The sequence below is a fragment of the Aquarana catesbeiana genome, linkage group LG08 (assembly GCF_042186555.1).
Source record: "Aquarana catesbeiana isolate 2022-GZ linkage group LG08, ASM4218655v1, whole genome shotgun sequence".
Taxonomy (NCBI): domain Eukaryota; kingdom Metazoa; phylum Chordata; class Amphibia; order Anura; family Ranidae; genus Aquarana; species Aquarana catesbeiana.
Window position 1 is genome coordinate 289,038,263 of NC_133331.1, and position 20,275 is coordinate 289,058,537.

At 45.6% G+C, this 20,275-nt stretch overlaps 2 protein-coding genes across 2 annotated transcripts in view; both read right to left on the reverse strand.

Moving 5' to 3' along the window:
- The window catches only part of LOC141106784 (uncharacterized), a 70,377-nt gene that overhangs the window by 18,869 nt on the left and 31,233 nt on the right, over positions 1-20,275 (reverse strand). The window contains exon 12 of the mRNA XM_073597712.1: positions 19,913-19,967. Within this exon, the coding sequence (XP_073453813.1) occupies positions 19,913-19,967 (55 nt within the window). The remainder of the gene's footprint in view (positions 1-19,912; positions 19,968-20,275) is intronic.
- Positions 11,756-15,818, reverse strand: LOC141104731 (uncharacterized). Its single transcript, XM_073594430.1, has 3 exons — positions 15,703-15,818; positions 14,939-15,283; positions 11,756-14,201 (listed from the first exon to the last, which is right to left on the reverse strand). The coding sequence occupies exons 2-3, from the start codon at positions 15,021-15,023 to the stop codon at positions 13,096-13,098; spliced, it is 1,191 nt and encodes a 396-aa protein (XP_073450531.1). The 5' UTR covers positions 15,024-15,283; positions 15,703-15,818; the 3' UTR covers positions 11,756-13,095.

Sequence of the window (20,275 nt, forward strand, 5' to 3'; positions counted from 1 at the left end):
TACTCCCACTCCTCCATGGAGAAATAGACAGTGACATCCTGACACCTTATAGGAACCTGACACACACAATGATACAGTCACCATCCAGACACATCCCTTGTCTGTTACTGGATAATGTCCCAGAATTCCCGGCACCGCTCACCTCTCCTGTCAGCAGCTCCATCATCTTCTTGGTGACTTCTAGAATCTTCTCCATGTTGTGTCTCTCAGGTTTTAGGGAGTCACATGGAGGCACTGTGATGGTCATATGATCACCTGACTTCACAAGAGGAAATCTCTGTATTGGAAAACCAATATGAATATGTTAGAATCCCAGAATCCACCCCTCCGGTCAGGTCTGTGTTTTATTAATAGAGATAAGAGTGATGTCATGTGACCTCCCAGAATCCTCCTCACCTCTCCAGTCAGCAGGTAGATGATCTCCAGGGTGAGGTTTAGTATCTTCTCAGTCATGTGTCTTCGGTCCTCCTCCATCCTCATTGGTGCCGTCATTTGATCTATACAGGTCTCCTTGTAGACGGATAACTTTAGGAAATGAAAGTAAGAATTATTTGGATGGTATTGGTCACGCAATAATAGGATAAGGATGAAGATGTGGATGTGGGGGAGGTAATAGAAGGGTTGTTTCTTATTTAAGGACTACATTTAATTTGGACTAGCTTGAAATAGCAAATGGGTGACAATATGATCGTTTCTCTGCCTTTTGACTAAGATCAAGTGTAGTATTGACTATAGCCTTTAGGGGTGTCTGCTTCACAGCTAGGACGTTGAGAACCACTTGTATCTATCCAAGCCATTTGGTCCTTGTGGGGTACCCTCTGCTTGGCCTTGTAGGATTCAATTCAGCTTCACCTACATGCTGCTATTGGGCAGAGGCTTAGCCCCCACAGGGAATGAGTTTGTGATCTTCCCTCCTCCCCCCCCCACTCTGCGTTACTACCTTCGGGCAGAAGACACTCTAGAGCCTTTATAAAGGCTGCAAAAGCCGCCTAAGAACTCCTGAAGCGACACCCAACTCCTTGACGATGGGGAAGAGCAAGAAGACCAACAAGACAATGAAGAAGAACCCCGCTCCAGCCACTTTGTCGGAAGCCCCCCAAGCATGTCGCTGCCTCAACCACCACTCCTGCCCTGGCCGGCTCCAGCCCGCCGAGACCAGTCAAGCCGTACCTGCCTGCAGACAGGCTGCCAATCCTGGAGCCTTGGATGAAGCAGACAGTCGTGCTGCAGCTGAAGGAGGTGGATGGAAGAGTCCCCGACATGACCCCGGAGATCTTTGGAAAGAAGATAATCTTGGAGCAGTTGAAGTCACGAGCGGTGACGTAACGCGTAGGGCGTGGTAGAGAGCAGACTTTACTGGAAGTCACGTAAGGAGGCGCCTCGGACGCTGCTCCTTCTGTTTTTATGCACTTTTTAACTTGTTTCCATGCAAGAGACCACTCGTTACATTATTTAATAAACACTATATTTGAAACACTACACCATTAGAGGCCTCCTCTCTCCTCCCCCTCCTCCCACTGGGCCGGCCCAGCCGAGGTGGAAAAAAACCCCTTCTATTTTATAGGTGTTCGTTAGAAGCAGAGGGGAATACAGCCATCATCACATCTGTATGCTACAACGTCTAACATCTAAAGATACACATTGATGCCTGTTATTTACTGGTCTAAGGTGAGAGTTTAGAGAGCCTGTTTGGGCCGACAGTAGTTATATGAAGAAGAACATCATTATTATCAACATCTCTTTATCCACATTATCCCAGCGGTTAATATCCACTTCCTATGAACTTTTTATTACCATATTTATTCACTTGAACTATTCTTTATTTTGCTGTTTGCATTTTTGCACACTTATTGCACAATTTGTGTAATTTTGCACATTTACTGTAGCTCCCGTCTTTTATGCACTATTGGGATTTATTAATATATTTTTTTGTGCATTTTTTCTGATCGATTAATTTTTATTTCTTGGAGTTGGATTTTAGGATTTTTGTGTTGCACACCCACATATTATTTTCTATTCTATGTGATTTTTTGAGCTTTTATGATAGATTTTATGCGCAAAATCTTTCTACTTCTATTTCATTTTTTTGAGTGCAATGTGTACACTTGTCGATTTTGCTGCAATCTTTAAAGATATCATCATAATTATCACTCACTACAAGTTTTTATGATATTATGTTATTTATTTGAATAATTTTGTGATTGTCACCACATTCACCTTTTATCTCATTATACGCGCGAAGGATCACATCATTTAAATCTTGGAGCAGGGGTTAAGCAAAGCAGAGACCCTGTCCATGCAGACCTTCACAAAAGGTATATTCTTTATCCCTTTTGTGTCCTTTCAGGTTTGCCGACGATATTGGGAGATGGTGAAGACTTGTTGCCCAGAATCCCCTTTCCATAACTTTGTTTGCGAACTGTTACAAACAACGGGATGAAAGGCGGGTGACGGTGGCCATGAGGAACCCCGATACCTAGGGAAAGGACATAGCCACCTACCTCCAGAGGTTCTGCATTATGGCAAAGGACCCGGTCTGAATCCTCAATGCCAACGGCTTCTGGATAGGTAAGTGGGCTGTGTTTTGCAGGCTAAGGAGAGACTCTTCGGGGGACCTCCAGCACCTGCAGCCGTGCTTCTTGCTGGGAAACTGCGCAGGATTCCTCTACTACTTCGGCATGCCTCACAACTGTAACAGATGTAGCCACCCTGGACACGTAGGTAAGGATTGCACAAAGCTTGTTTGCAGGTTCTGTCGGGTTACAGGCCACAAGACCAAGGACTGTCCGAGGTCCAAAGCCTGCAACCTCTGCGGATTGGCAGCGCACGTCTTCAGAGACTGCCCCTAGAGAACCCGGACCTATGCTGGGGCCCTGATCCAGGGTACGTCATCCTCCAGCACCTGGAGGAAGCCGCCAGAAAACAAGAAGCCAAAGGGGCCTCGAAAGGCCACAGGTAAGTCCCCTCCCGCCCCTCTGCCCCTGGCACACCCCTACCCACCCCCTCCATGTCGGAGGAGACCCTGCCTGCTCCTCCCTGTCCACCACAGACCTGTCCTCCCTCGAGGACTTCCCCACCCTCCCCCCTCCCACCAGTGGCCCAATGGGAAGCCGGAAACCAGAAAGCCCAACAGCAGAGGAACCCGCTGCCGCCAAATGGCCCAACGGGGTCCAGTGCGACAGTGATGGACAGAAGCCAGTAGTGGAAAAACATGAGTCTGCGGGGGAGGAGGAAGAGGAGGAGATCATGGCCGACCCCGAGCCTGACCTCAACCAGATGATGAATGCTATCTTTGAGGAGCTGGTTCTGACCCAGAACACAGGACACAGGACAGGCAGCGGATGCAATGGAAGAGTCACCCCCCCTCCACGGAGGTAAGTTCGGCCCCTTGCTGACTAGACCTCATACCCTTTTTCATTATGGCTGAAATCTCCATCTTTTCCATTAAGGTGAGGAGTATCAAGGATACATATAGAAGGCAAGCAGTGCTGACCTTTCTTTCTACTCAGCAGAGTGATGTCTACATGCTTCAAGGCGGTACACTCATCTGTCCTCCCAGTGGACCCTTGGTCCCTTCTACTGGTCTGGGGGTGGTGACTGTATCCGCAGGGGTAGCCATTCTTGTCAGGGGTGGGCGCTTCACAGTCAACTCTATTCATGAGCTAGTCTAGTCAACTCTATTCATGAGCTAGTCTGTGGCAGTCTTTTGGTCATAGACGGCTCATGGGTGGGAGAGCCAGTTAAGCTCATCAACGTGTACGCCCCCCCCCCAGATAAGAATGCGGGGCTGGAGCTTTTCCAAACCCTGCGGACCCAACTCATCACCACCAGAACAGTAGTGATCAACTGTGATTTTAACTGTCCGATCGAGGAGGACAGGTGCAGCTCCAGCATGTACGCCAAACTTGATGCCACTTCTAGGCTGCTCAGGGAGATGATCTCGGAGGCTTCCTTGCTGGACGCCGTGGGATCCATAGGGAAAGGTTCTATGAACTATTCATGGTGCCGACCCGACGAATCCGTGCATTCCAGGATTGACTTTGTGCTCACTTCAAGAGCAGTCAGGCATCGTGAGTTCTCCATGGTCCCATGTTTTCTGACCACAGGGCCATTCATTTTTCGGGGTGACCTGGGCGAAGACGTTGCACGCGGCCCAGGTTCCTGAAAGCTGAATAGTACCCTGCTGGAAAATGAGGAACTGATGGGGGAACTCAGAGAGGCCTATGCCACCTTGAAGGAGGAAAAGAGATTCTTTGGAAGGGTAAGTGAGTGGTGGGAGTTTGTGAAAGTTTGTGAAAATTTATATTTTTTATCTTTTTGTACTATTCAAAGTTGCTAACTGTTATGTATACTTATTGTTTTATATACAATTTTCATCTATTTATTGTTGTGACGTGTTGACTATACATAATTGCAAACACAATGGTACCAATTGTACACATGTACAAATGTATCAATACTTACTCACTGACTTTTTTATATGTATTACATTATTGTCATGAATTTACTTACTCTGTATTCCAACAATAAAACTTGTTTTACATTTATCTACACAAGTCAACCACCTCATTTAAAGTCCCAACTTCCCCTGTTTTTGTCTTTGTGAAAGTTTCAGGCAAGGGGACAACAGCAAGTGTGTGCCAGGAAGAGGGAGCTCAGGAGACTGCAACTGACATTGCAGGACCTTCACCACTGCGGCTGGGACACTAGGCAGGACCTGGAGGACACCAAGAGGAGCCTGAAAGGGCACTTCGAGGAAGAATTCAGGCGCATTTTCTTCGGTGCCAAGGTGGAGAATCTCCAGAAAGGTGAGAAGTGTAACTTTCTTTTTCAGGAAACTTAATTCAGGACACACACCCTTGGCAGAGCTGCGTGATGAGACCGGAACACTCCAGAAGGCGAAGGAGGCTGTGATGCAAGTGGTCAGTGACTACTACACCAACCTCTACTCCCCGAAAGCAACAGACAGGAGGGCAGTGGACATGTTCCTGTCAGGTATCTCTAACTCAATTGATCCTGCAGGTTCATTGGCCACCAATGCTCCTTTGGCATTGGAGGAGCTGCACTCTGCCGCTAAATCCTTTAGGCAAGGCAGGACCCGGGGCTGCGATGGTCTCCCAGTAGAGCTCTATGTAGCACTGTGGGATCACGTGGGCCGGACCTGCTCGAGCTCTATGAGGAGAGGGTGGTGGAGGGCAGAATGCCTCTGTTACTGAGGGAAGGGATGATCACGATTTTGTATAAGCAGAAGAGGGAGAGATCGGATCTGAAAAATTGGCATCCGATCTCTCTATTGAATGTGGACTACAAATTCCTTGCCAAGCTTTTGGCCAACAGGCTGAAGTCTGTCATCGGACAGATCCTCCACCCGGATCAGACTTGTGGAATTCCTGGTCGCAGGATTGCGGACAGCCTGGCGCTTGTCCGGGACACGGTCCAGTACATTAATGGCCACCGCGTGCACGTGGCCCTGGTCAGTCTTGACCAAGAGAAGGCCTTTGACCCTGTCTCCCATGAGTTGATGTGCAAAGCTCTGCGCAGGTTTGGTCTTGGGGAAATGTTTTGTTCGTATGTGAATGTGATGTATAATGACATTTGTAGTTTGGTGTTGGTGAATGGCTGGAAAACTGACCCCTTTCTGGTTCTCTCTGGGGTCAGATAAGGCTACCCTCTCTCACCTCTGCTTTTTGTTTTCTGTATAGAGCTCTTCGCCCGAAGCATCAGATGGAACCCAGAGATCAGGGGGATCACCGCACCAGGACCGGACAGACGGGAGGTCAAGTGCTAACTCTACATGGACGACATGATGGTGTTCTGTGCTCCATCGACACACTCGTCCAGACCTGTGAGGACTTCGGCAAAGCTTCAGGGGCAAAGGTCAACTGCGGGAAGTCAGAAGTCATGCTCTTCTGAATGTGGTTCCTGCCTTCTTCTACACCCATTCCTTTCAGCGTCAAAACAGACTTCATCAAAATCCTTGGGGTCTGGTTTGGAGCTGAGGGCGCAGCCCTGAAGTCCTGGGAGGAGAGACTGGCCAAGATGCGACAGAAGTTTGGACTATGGTGCGTGCCTGACATAGCCACTCTACTGAGGGTTTTCTTTGCTTGTAAGGTCAAGGTCCATCACCAGAGCGGTGTTTCACTTCATTTGGGGCTCAAAAATGTACAGAGTGAATCGGCCAGTTATGTTTAAGGAACCTCTCAAGGGCGGTAAGGACGTGCCCAACATCGCCACCCAACTGAGGGTGTTCTTTGCTTATAACCGAATCCGCAGGACTTTGGTTAACAGAACTTTGGACTCTGGCGGTAACTTCATGTCCCGTTTTTTCCTCCTGCCTCTTTGGAGGTCCCTTGGTTGGGACAAATGGGACAGTTCCATCCCCTACAACTGGGACACTCCTTGGTATTACTTGGATACTTTTAAGTTTATCAAGGAGCTGGGGTTGCATGGTGTTAAGCCCGACTTGTGGAAGCCAAAAACTATCCACAAGTTGATTAGAGCATCGGACATTGTTGAGACTGTTGAGACATCACGGCCGCTAGCCACACGCATCAGCTCCCCCCCACCGCGCAGTGGGCTGTGAAAGGAACTGACGTACAGCTACGACAATTTGCGGGAACGAGCCGACCTGCCGCAGTATAATGACAGCGGCTGGTCGGCAAGCGGTTACCAGGTTATTTCTCTCACATGGCATATGCAACTAAACCCCAAAACACCTTTTGCTACTCCTCCCGAATATGGCAATACCACATGTGTGAGACTTTTACACAGCCTGGCCACATACAGAGGCCCAACATGCAGGGAGCAACATCAGGTGTTCTAGGGGCATAAATTACACATCTAGGTGTCCATTTATGAAGCAGTGGAAAGTATCCACTGCTCCATTCTCTGGCATTCTTAGTGGAGATCGTTCTCCTGTGAGTGCCAGTTTATGAAGTGGTGTAGATCACTTCTCCTTTTATGAAGTGAAGCAATCTACAAAAAGAGGAGAACGCCCCCTGATACTGGAATCTCGTACCAGAGCAGACTTCTCACCAGTGAAAAAGTGTGAAAACATCAGTGGGTGCCAAGCCAGGGACCTAGCGGGTCAGCAGGGGTGACGCTTGAAGAGTATCTGTGAGTGCCAAGCCAGGGACCCAGCAGGGTAGCAGAGGTGACGCTTGAGGAAGATTCTGAGTGCTAAAAGTGGAAGAGCTCAGGGGATCCAGTGACGAGTGGATCTGAAGTCTAGTGAGAGAGACTGGGAGTTCGTTGAGTAAGGATCCACAGTGAGTGAGTGTGGAGCAAGGAGAACTGTTTTTGTTGGCAATAGTGTAATACAACTACCGTTAGTAACCGCTACAAGATTTGTTGCCATAGGAGACAGCAGTCCGGTGTCCGGCTGGAGGCCTTTACCTGCATAGCTGTCTGCCTATAGAAGTCTCAAAGTCTGACAATTATTTTTGCATCTACCTAAGGATGTCCTGACCCTAACCCTCTCTCCCACAGTTCTGTTCAAGAGACAATAAATCTCTTTGCATGCAAAAAGTGTCTTGGGCCCACCTGTTCATCTTGCATTACACCCACCATGCCTTGTAACTTAATCTGCTACTCCTCCTGAGTATGGCGATACCATACAGCTGAAGAGAAAAAAACAAACCTTAAAATCAACAATGTTTCAGTGTGTTTCTGTGAATTTTATTTAAAAGCAATGGCATGAAGATGGGTGTTGTATCTAATCACAGCGCTAATATATCCTCCCTCAACTTTCCACGGGTCTATATAATGCCCGCTCCATTTTCTCCACTGCCCTTCACTTTCCACATTGCCATGCATCCAGTCATCGTGAGCCGCAAGGGCTGCGGCAGGTCTATGCGTGTAACAATGCTCAGATCCCAGGAAGTGCTGCCTTGTGCTCCACATTAGTTAGAACTCATTCCCTTTATTTGCTGAGAAATTTACAATATCCTTTGGCAGGATAGGAACTGGATTTCTTACCGTGAGCTGGCTAGTTCCTATCCCAGTAAATGAGCCATGTGAGTTGGAGCTAAGAAGGTCCCTTAGAAGAGGGGATTACTATCCCTATAAAGGACCATTTCTATCTGGAGTTATAAAGGTCCTTTGGCTGGATGGGAACTAGCTTTATCACTGTGAACCGTCTAGTTCCTATCCCTGTAAAGGACCATTGTTGGCTGGAGGTATAAAGGTCCTTTGGCTGGATAGGATCTAGATTTCTCACTGTGAGCTGGCTAGTTCCTATCCGTTAACAGGACCTGACCACTAGGGAGCAAAAGGTCCTTTAGCAGGATAGGATCTAGCTCTCTCTCTGTGACTTGGCTAGTTCCTATCCCTGTAAAGGACCATAGTTAACTTGGATAGTTACATAGGCAAGGTTGAAAAAAGACACAAGTCCAACCTATGTGTGTGATTATATGTCAGTATTACATTGTATATCCCTGTATGTTGCGGTCATTCAGGTGCTTATCTAATAGTTTCTTGAAACTATCGATGCTCTCCGCTGAGACCACCGCCTGTGGAAGGGAATTCCACATCCTTGCCGCTCTTACAGTAAAGAACCCTCTACGTAGTTTAAGGTTAAACCTCTTTTCTTCTAATTTTAATAGGTGGCCGCGTGTCTTGTTAAACTCCCTTCTGCGAAAAAGTTTCATCTCTATTGTGGGGTCACCAGTACGGTATTTGTATATTGAAATCATATCCCCTCTCAAGCATCTCTTCTCCAGAGAGAATAAGTTCAGTGCTCGCAACCTTTCCTCATAACTAAGATCCTCCAGACCCTTTATTCGTTTTTGTTGCCCTTCTTTGTACTCGCTCCATTTCCAGTACATCCTTCCTGAGGACTGGTGCCCAGAACTGGACAGCATACTCCAGGTGCGGCCGGACCAGAGTCTTGTAGAGCGGGAGAATTATTGTTTTATCTCTGGAGTTGATCCCCTTTTTAATGCCAATATTCTGTTTGCTTTGTTAGCAGCAGCTTGGCATTGCATGCCATTGATGAGCCTGTCATCTACTAGGACTCCCAGGTCCTTTTCCATGCTTGATTCCCCCAGTGAGTAGACTGCATTGATATTTTTGCCATCCAAATGCATTATTTTACATTTTTCCACATTGAACCTCATTTGCCATGTAGTTGCCCACCCCATTAATTTGTTCAGGTCTTTTTGCAAGGTTTCCACATCCTGCAGAGAAGTTATTGCCCTGCTTAGTTTAGTATCATCCTCCAGGTCGACTATGAATAAATTAAATAGGATTGGTCCCAGGACAGAACCCTGGGGGGACCCCCACTACCCACCCCTGACCATTCTGAGTACTCCCCATTTATCACCACCCTCTGAACTCGCCCTTGTAGCCAGTTTTCAATCCATGTACTTACCCTATGGTCCATGCCAACGCACCTTATTTTGTACAGTAAACGTTTATGGGGAACTGTGTCAAATGCTTTTGCAAAATCCAGATACACCACGTCTACGGACCTTCCTTTATCTAGATGACAACTCACCTCCTCATAGAAGGTTAATAGATTGGTTTGGCAAGAATGATTCTTCATGAATCCATGGAGCTGGAGGTATAAAGGTCCTTTAGGAGGATAGGAACTAGCTCTCTCACTGTGAGCTGGCTACTTTCTATCCTTTAAAAGGACCTGACCACTATGGAGAAAAAGGTCCTTTATCTGGATAGGAACTAGCCCTCTCACTGTGAGTTGCATAGTTCCTATCCTATCCCTATACAGGACCTGACCACTAGGGGCTAAAGGGTCCTTTAGCAGGATAGGAACTAGCTCTCTCACACTGAGCAAGATATTTCCTATCCCGAGAATAGGAATATCCACTGGATAGGAACTAGTCGTGACCGTTAATCGAGGTTTCCACACTATATATGTGTGTATCATCATCTGCTGGAGATAAAAGACATCACGGTGACTATGGAGGAAGAGGACGGACATGACGGGGGGTTACTGGGTGTAAATAGAAAATAAGATCTTATTACCTCCTCTGCTGCCTTTAATTCCTCCCGGCTCACCTCTCACCTGGAACTTCCTGTCTGTACCTGACATCACTTCCTGTATTATATAGTGACTTCCTGTCTAGTTAAAAGGGAGATCACCACCTTGTGAAGCTCAGAGGAACTGCAGCCCCGAGAAACGTCTCGTAGTGTGAACACGGCCTTGTGCTGTGTGTATGTACTGTATATCCTTATAGATGGGATCATCTCCACTCCCACCAAGAGGGGAGAAAAATATATTACTGCCTAGTCCAACCTTTCCCAGCCAGGGTTCCCCCAAATGTTTCTAAGGGTTCAAGAAATAATAATGTATGTCTCTCAGTAGCAACTGACATCTATTAATGAGCTGATGACTGAGGTCTGAACCTAGTTTCAGACTGAACTATGGCTGTTTGGATGAAAGCCAGAACAGTAGCCTATTCGGACCCCTGTTTGATGGGATCCAAAAATTATATATAGAAGCGGTATTTCTACTGCTTCTGTATATGACAGCATTCCAATGTCATTGGTTCCTAAGGAAGCCGCTTCGGTGTCTAGGAACCATGGATGTCATGGGGAATCAGGGCATGTGACCTGGTATGGTTGGGAGTGGGGGGTGAATACTTTTCCCCTTTCATGTTTGGATTGAGGGTTTGATATTGACATTGGTGGTCCTGCTCCAATGCAAGGGACACGTCATCACTCTGAGGCTGAAAGTTGAAATGACCTTCGGCAGAGGAAATGTTCTTCTGTGATTTATAATTGGCTTCCTTTCTCCTGGTCTCCACCCTAGCTACAAGTGGGGGTAGGATGCAGAAGATGGAGTAAGCATGTCTGCAAGAAGAACGTTGTAACCCAGGTGTAGATCATCCTGCAACAAATCCTGGTGGCTAAAAGGTGGGAGGAACCCCCTGAGTACCTTATATGGGCTCAAGTTGGAAGTGGCATTAAAGTGTCTGACCAGCGGTGTGATGTAACACCTGACCATCCACCTGAGATTGAGCTCTGAGTGGTTACATTTTAGCGGCAGAATTGAAAAGGGAATACATTCCAAGGACATCCTCATTTATACAGTAATGGACAAAAGGTACAGGGTGACCCTGCCTTACCTGTTCATGATGGTGGACTATATATCAAGTCTAAGCTTCCCCCATCACAGTGGGCAAACCCCTGAAGGGTTTTGGGATCTATAGCGATGGACCACCGCCCTGGACTTGTAGAACATCCTGCAGCTAACTCAACAAGTTTCAATGAATGGCATTGTGAGCGCCCCATGCAGGATCCAGTGCCCGAAGCATCACCACAGTGCATTCTCACTGAATAGGGTCTACGTACGAAGTTGCACTGATCCGGATACACTGATACACACGGTGAAGGAGTCAAACGGGTGCCCATCTAAAGCATTTGACTCAAAGGGCAGAGAGACGCAAGGTAGCCACAGTGGAAGCCCAAACTGTCACAGAGGACCCCTACTGCTGTTCCTAAATGGCCAGATAAATGGCCATCAACATAAAGTGCCCAGTCAAGGAGAGTTGGCACATCTCAGCCCTCTGGAACTCGACCAAAATGCAAACAAAACCCAAAGCCCAACAAGAAGGGGGCGTGAATTCAGGCCATGGGACAGGCTAAGGCTACCACTTCCTGCAAGTTCCCGGCCAAGCTCGTGGGACCTTCTCCTATCATGTCCATCCAAGTAGAAGGAATCTACATCAAAGCCCTTCTGGATACTGAGGCACAAGTGACCCTTCTCTACTGAGCCTTCTAAGATAAGCATCCTAAACACCTGCCATTGCAGATATTGGAGGAGTTAGAGATATAGGCTACTGGGACCCAAAATTTCCCCTACGATGGCTATCTGCCAGTTAAGCCGACCTTTGACCAATCCGTGGCCAGAAAAACGTAGACGGTCTACACACTGGCACAGAGCTGTCCTCGCCCACCAGAGTTCCCTAACCAACCCTGATCTTGTCAGAAGGCTGTTGACCCTCTTGTCCTGGAGCCTAATACTCCAACCAAGGATATACATCCCATGCTGAGACAAGCTTATAAACACCTGGTTCAAGAACAGTGTATAGTATTATCCCCGATCACTGTATCAGTGTCACTAGTGATGTCAGTGTCAGTTAGTGTCAGATTTCCCACCGCACTATAACAGTCCCATTATAAGTCGCTGATCACTGCCATTACTAGTATAAAAATATATAAATAAAAATTCCAGTATATATACTTTTTATAGTAGACGGTATAACTTTCACACAAACCGATTAATATACTCATATTAGGATTTTTTTTTTTAACCAAAAACATGTAGCAGAATTTTGTCAAAGTTTATGAAGAAATTTGAGTTTTTTATTATTTTTATTAGATTTGTTTTATAATAGAAAGTAGAATTTTTTTTATTTTTTTAAGATTTTAGGTCTTTTTTCATTTATAAAGCAAAATAAAACAAACCCAGTACTGATCAAATACCACCAAAAGACAGCTTTATTTGTGGGGGAAAAAATTATATAATTTTTGTGTACAGTGTTGCATGACCGTGCAATTACCAGTTAAAGTAGCGCAGGGCTAAATAGCAAAAAATGGCCTGGTCATGAAGGGGGGGGGTAAACCTTCCAGGGATGAAGTGGTTAAACAGACCTGTAAGTGTTTGTGAAATCTTCCACCACAAAATGTACTCAGCCAATGAGAGGTAATGACTCCATTTTTATTTTAAAAGGCCTAGAGGACCGCCTTTTAAGTGGTGGGGTTAACGTGTTTCGTCCTGAAAGACGACTTGAGAAAACAGAGCTCTTGCAAAAGTTTACACCACAAAATGTACTCAGCCAATGAGAGGTAATGACTCAATTTTTATTTTTCTCCTGCTATCAATGGCCAACATGGTACAACACTTCCTCCATGTCTTTGGTGATCTCTGATCTCCTTATCAATTGTTTCTTACATGATGAAGATCAGCCATGGAGTATATCTGAGGTGTATATCAGGGTGTGCTTCTTCCCCACATGTCCAGCAACATTCATATACAAGACATTTCTGCACTCCAGGCACAATTACACCTCGAGGGTTGTGTGGGACCCCCTGATGTACAGGAAGACAGGACTTCAGTGAGGAACAATTCCCTCACTCAGGACAGGAAAGTGGCTTTTCCCCCATGTGCAATCTCTGATGTCTGTAAAGATGTGACTTCCTTGAAAAACATTTCCCGCACTCAGAACAAGAATAAGGCTTTTCCCCCGTGTGAGAACTTTGATGTCTGACAAGGTCTGATTTTTGTACAAAACATTTTCCGCACTCAGAACAAAAATAAGGCTTTTCCCCCGTGTGAAAACTTTGATGTCTGACAAGGTCTGATTTTTGCACAAAGCATTTCTCGCACTCAGAACATGAATACGGCTTCTCTCCTGTGTGAGACCTCTGATGCATGACAAGTCCTGATTTTTGTACAAAACATTTCCCGCACTCAGAACATGAATACGGCTTCTCTCCTGTGTGAGACCTCTGATGCATGACAAGTCCTGATTTTTGCACAAAACATTTTCCGCATTCAGAACAAGAATATGCCTTCTCACCCGTGTGGGACCTCTGATGAGTGGAAAGATGGGACTTCGTTAAAAAAAAATTCCCATGCATAGGACAGCAATGTGGCTTCTCACCTATGTGAGATCTTTTAAGCTCATTAAGACTATTAAGACTGGATTTAGAATGGAAACATTTCCCCCACTCAGGAAAGGAAAAGCTCTTATCTGTTGGAAGGAAGGCACCATCCCACACAGTCTGAGGTTCCTCAGGATAAGAGGAATACGATGGTCCGGCACCGTCCCTGACAGTCTGAGGTTCCTCAGGATAAGAGGAATACGATGGTCCGGCACCGTCCCTCACAGTCTGAGGTTCCTTAGGATAAGAGGAATACAATGGTCCGGCACCGTCCCTCACAGTCTGAGGTTCCTCAGGATAAGAGGAATACGATGGTCCGGCACCGTCCCGCACAGTCTGAGGTTCCTCAGGATAAGAGGAATACGATGGTTCGGCACCGTCCCTCACAGTCTGAGGTTCCTCAGGATAAGAGGAATATGATGGTCCATCTACACTGTGTGGTGTCGGATGGACATTTGAGGTAGTCGGGTTTTCTCCTGGACTATACTGTGTGATGTCCTCATCTTCTACTTTATAGTCTGGAGACAAAGTGAAACAATCCTCTGAGGTTTTCCTCATCTCCCGTCCATCTACTAAAATAGAGGTACAAAGATTATTACTAGACATGAGCAGATTGGTTCCCCTAAACCAGGACTCCGCCCACATCAGGCAGCTTTGTCTCTGAGAATCTTACAATTCACCCTCAAGGTAACTAGTAAATGGGTCCTCTGATCTCCTACCAGTTAATTTCTTTATTCATGGACCTTAGTCAGAGAGTGAGGAAACAACGAGAACTGTCTTTTATAGGAGTGACAGTGATGAGGGGATTATAGGACAAGTGTCCCCACCCCCTCTATCACTCATTGCCATCTTCCCAACACAAGAAGTCCTGCACTTCCTTATTTAGTCCATGATTTAGTCATGAATACCAGCGGGGCTGAGCCCCACCAGAGGTCAGAGAGTGAGGATGGGGAGGAACCAAAATGAAGACTGATCTTGAAGACCACCATCATTGGGTGATGGACTCCTCCTTCATTACAACTTTATGTTTGAGGATGTGATCACAATATTATCATTGTGTTTGTGTGCACTAAAATTCTAAAAAGTTTGAAAAACCACTGCGCAAATACCTTGTGACACAAAAAATGGCAACACCCACCATTTTATTCTCTAGGGCCTCAGTTTAAAAAAATATAAAATGTTTGGGGTTTCTAAGTAATTTTCTAGCAGTTATGACTGAATACATTGTTTCTATGTGTTTATCAGATGATGGGGGATCTAGGTGGAGCCTCCGTACTGCTCTCTCCTTTACAATAAAGTCTCCTCTTACCCGGTGATGGGAGGGGCGGCTGATTGTCCATCATGACGTCCTTGTAGAGATCCTTGTGTCCTTCTAAATACTCCCACTCCTCCATGGAGAAATAGACAGTGACATCCTGACACCTTATAGGAACCTGACACACACAATGATACAGTCACCATCCAGACACATCCCTTGTCTGTTACTGGATAATGTCCCAGAATTCCCGGCACCGCTCACCTCTCCTGTCAGCAGCGCCATCATCTTCTTGGTGACTTCTAGAATCTTCTCCATGTTGTGTCTCTCAGGTTTTACAGAGTCAAATGGAAACACGGTGATGGTCATATGATCACCTGACTTCACAAGAGGAAATCTCTGTATTGGAAAACCAACAGGAATATCATGTTAGAATCCCAGAATCCTCCTCACCTCTCCGGTCAGGTCTGTGTTTTATTAATAGATATAAGAGTGATGTCATGTGACCTCCCAGAATCCTCCTCACCTCTCCGGTCAGGTCTGCGTTTTATTAATAGAGATAAGAGTGATGTCATGTGACCTCCCAGAATCCTCCTCACCTCTCCGGTCAGGTCTGTGTTTTATTAATAGAGATAAGAGTGATGTCATGTGACCTCCCAGAATCCTCCTCACCTCTCCGGTCAGGTCTGTGTTTTATAAATAGAGATAAGAGTGATGTCATGTGACCTCCCAGAATCCTCCTCACCTCTCCGGTCAGGTCTGTGTTTTATTAATAGAGATAAGAGTGATGTCATGTGACCTCCCAGAATCCTCCTCACCTCTCCGGTCAGCAGGTAGATGATCTCCAGGGTGAGGTTTAGTATCTTCTCAGTCATGTGACTCCGGTCCTTCTCCATCCTCATTGGTGCCATCATTTGATCTATACAGGACTCCTTGTAGATGGAAATGAAAGTAAGACTTATTTGTATGGTATTGGTCACACAATATTAGGATGTGGATGTGTGTGTGGATGTGGGGGGGGGGCGGTAATAGGATTGTTGTACATTTAAGGGCTACTGCCCCCATGAGAACACATTTAATGTTGTTACATTTTCAATGTCCCGGGACCTGCTGGATCATAAATAGTTTTTTCTCTGTTGGGTTTGATTAGTTTTTTTCTGCAGATAAGGAAAGATAAATACGAACCTTCTTCTGTCTTCTTGCTTTTCTCTGAGGCAGTGCTATGAGGTCAATGAAGGGTCATCGTGATGTCCAGGAAGGGGGGGTGATCTGCTTGTTTGTTTTGCAAGCTAATCCGTATAATTGCCAGAACTCTGACTGCAAGGCTCCCAACTAACCACTAAGGGGCCCTTAAAGTCCATCATCTATCCATTACTTCTCAGAGACCCCTCAGCTCCTCTACTCCCCTCAGAACCCTCAGTATTTTCCTCCCTCTGACACCAATGATGGAACATATTCTTCATGGCAGGCTGGGGAATGATTTCTTCCTCCTGAACAGCAATGTAAGGGGCTCTATGCTCCATACTCCTGACCCCTGCACTCCATCATTGTGCTGGCTGCATATTGTATTGATTATTCACGTTATAGAGAAAACAACCACGCTTAGGATGAGGGTAGGAGAGATAGGTTGCTGCCTCCCCTAATAGGGCTCCCCCAGGGGAATTCTAAATGATGAAGGAACAAACAAATAAATGGGGTATGTGGCGCTACCTAATAGCCAGGGTCACACAGGTGTATATGGGGGGAGTAAGAGGACTGCACCATGGATGTATAGACCTCATCGGTGCACAGCTCCTAAAACCCCAGCCTGGGATAGAGTGTCGGTGCCTCATATATGGGTAATCCTGTGAGGTGTGTATGGGTGTAGTGATAGAAGACATACACCCTATGAACACGTGCGAGTAAACTGCCGTGCACAGTAGCCCCTAGTGTGGTACCTACAAAATACGACCTGAAAGTACCTAATATATGTGCAGGCCTGTGGAGTAAAAAAGTGGCATGTACGTCCTAGCAACTACATACCACAAGTGCATGAAAAGTGATATACACAGTGCAACAAATATGAGTGAGTATCTAGTAATATTACATCCAGCTACCAAAATAGTAATAAAAAAGTAAAAAAAGTGAAACACATCCAAGAAATATGTGTCAAAGAATCCCAAACACGATAGCCATATTCTGGGGATGTGACATAGACGGGCGTATTTATGCCTTTGAAGTGTGGTTTAACCCTCTGGACTTTGTCACGTCCCCAGAATATGGCTATCGCGTTTGGGATTCTTTGACACATTTCTTGGATGTGTTTCACTTTTTTTTTACTATTTTGGTACCTGGATGTAATATTACTAGATACTCACTCATATTTGTTGCACTGTGTATATCACTTTTCATGCACTTGTGGTATGTAGTTGCTAGGACGTACATGCCACTTTTTTACTCCACAGGCTTGCACATATACATATATTAGGTACTTTCAGTTCGTATTTTGTAGGTACCACACTTGAGATACCACAGTTTAATTTTATCGTACTTATATGGGGTTTCACCGTCACCCCTCATAACTAGCAAGCATTGCGGACACCGGACTGAGAGTTGCATTCCCGATGCCCCGCCTTATCCTTCAGTTATGATTGGTTGCCCTGCTATTGGGGGACGGGACAGGCATGGCGTCTCTTCCATATAATGACGTGGTGCGTGGCGTGCTGGCCGTCGCTGAGGACGTCTATGACGAAACGCCTAAGACGGCGCTATGCACGCTACGTCATTTTCTGTTTTTACAAACGAGTGGAACGCAGATGGAGTGCGGAGCTGCTGTCTCCAATGTGCGGCTTAGCGTTCACCTTGCATTTTAAAAAAAGGGTTGATCTTCATTAGCATACATCCACAATTTGCAACAGTGGAGTGGATGACCTTTTGGTTAGCTTTACAAGCCGTATCCAGGACTTTTCTTCATAATATTTTTTATTGAGTGTTTTTACTTTTATATATTTTTTCCTTTTCGTTGATGTTTTTTAATAAATTCCTAATGATTTACTACACTATGGGAGTCCACATCTCTTTCCTTTTATGAGGAACCAACCACAGAATATACCACATTTCATTTGAAGGCGGAAATCTACCATGGATATCGTAACAACTATGGGGGAGTAATCGTACTAATTGCATCTATATGCGCATTGCCCCTGTGGGGGCGAGTGGATCTGGTGAGTGGGGACCCTGGTGGGGAGCACAGAGTCACCAGAAGATATTGAGAGCACTCAAGTCACCATTCAATTTTATGTCACATCATTTGAAGAAATTTATGTGCATATCATATGGACTATTATTTATATGATTATATATGGACTTTTTTGCACATGTCACATAAACAGAGTCACAGTTTATAGTGTGTCCGCAATACTGCGGTCGTATATTGTTCACGGCACTTTCTAAGTTAATTTTTATTGTCAATCAGATTTACAGGTGATACCATATGTATGTAGGCCGTTTTGTGAGGTCTTTTCTTCTTAAAATAGGCCACTTAGGGACTGGGAACTAACCAGAGTACGTGTAGTATGCCATTGATCAGGGGGCTATATATTCATTGGTTGAGCCGTATGCCTTCATAATTTTGAGCTCATATTTACTCATTTATTTTGATGTTGGTACACCAAATGTTTGTATGCCACAGTAAGGTCACACACGTATCCACCTTGATTTATTTGGTCTGAGCCCATATAATTTTATTTCGACTTTTATTTTTATGTTTGTATGCCACTGGTAGGCCACACACATATATACCCTCAATTACGTCTCAATCTCGTTATATTTTGGTAGCGCCAACCACCCCTTGTCATTATTTCTTTATATTACTAGAATTTATCTCCAAAATGAAGGAAAAGTTCCGACCCTGTAAGTGGGGGAATATTCTGACCCTGAAGGGGTTAATCTACGTTCTCACACTATATATGTGTGTATCATCATCTGCTGGAGATAAACAAACATCACAGTGACTATGGAGGAAGAGGACGGACATGACGGGGGGTTACTGGGTGTAAATAGAAAATAAGATCTTATTACCTCCTCTACTGCCACTTCCAACAATGTCTCCTCTCATCTGGAACGTCCTATTTATATCTTACATTACTTCCTGTCTGTAGCCAACATCACTTCCTGTCTTTCATAGAGACTTCCTGTCTGGGTAGAAGTGAGATCAGCACCTTGTGGAGCTCTGAGGAACTGCAGTCCCAAGAAATGTCTAGTAGTGTGAACACGGCCTTGTAGATAGGATCATCTCTTCTCCCACCAAGAGCCAAATATATTACCGCCCAGTCCAGACTTTCTCGGCCTGGGTTCCTGCAAAGGTTTCTAGGGTTTCACTTTCTGTCTCCCAGTAGCAACTGGCATCTAGTGATGAGCCGATAGCTCAATCTGAACCTAGTTTTGGACCAAACTGTGGCTATTTGGATGAATACCAGAACGTTAGCCCGTTTGGACTCCTGTTCAATGGGAGCTGAAAAATCATATATAGAACTAATATTTCTACTGCTTCTGTCTATGCCAGCATCCCACTTTCATTGGTTCCTAAGGAAGCCGCCTCAGTGTCTCTAGGAACTATTGATGTATTGGGGAACGAGGGCATGTGACCTGGTTTGGAGAGGGGGGGGGCATGCTTTTCCCCCTTCATGTTTTAATTGAGGGTTTGAAATTGACATTGATGGTTCTGCTCCGGTGCAAGGGACACATCATCACTCTGAGTGTTAAAATGACCTTCGGCCGACTGAATGATTTCCTGTGATTAAAAAATGGGCTCCCTTTCTCCTGGTCTCCACCAAGTGGGGGATTCCTCTGTGGGGTACTCATAGAATAGGGTGAGGAAGAGAAAAAACATGTCTGGAGGAAGAACACAATAACCCAGGTGTAGACTGTCTTTCAATGAATCCTAGTGGCGAAAACGTAGAAGGAAGCGCCTGAGTACCTTATTTAGGCTCTAGTTGGAAGTGGCATTAAAGTGTGACCAGCGGTGTGATGTAACACTTGACCAGCTACCTGAGGCTGAGCTCTGAGAAGTTGAATTTTAGCACTAAATTTGAAAAGGGAATACCTTAAAAAGACACCAGCATTGATACAGTAATAGTCAAAAAACAGGGTGACTCTGTCTTACCTGTCCATGATGGTGGACTGTATATAAAGTACAATCTTCCCCCATAATAGTGGGCAAACCCCTGAAGGGGTCTTCAGGGACCGGGTTCTTTAGCGATGGGCCACCACCCTGGACCTGTAGAATACCCTACAGCTAACTCAATGAGTTTCAGTGTGAGCGCCCCACGCAGGATTCAGTGCCCAAGGCATCATCACAGGCCATCTTCACAGAATAGGTTCTGGGTACGACTCCCAAGATTTTACCAAAGT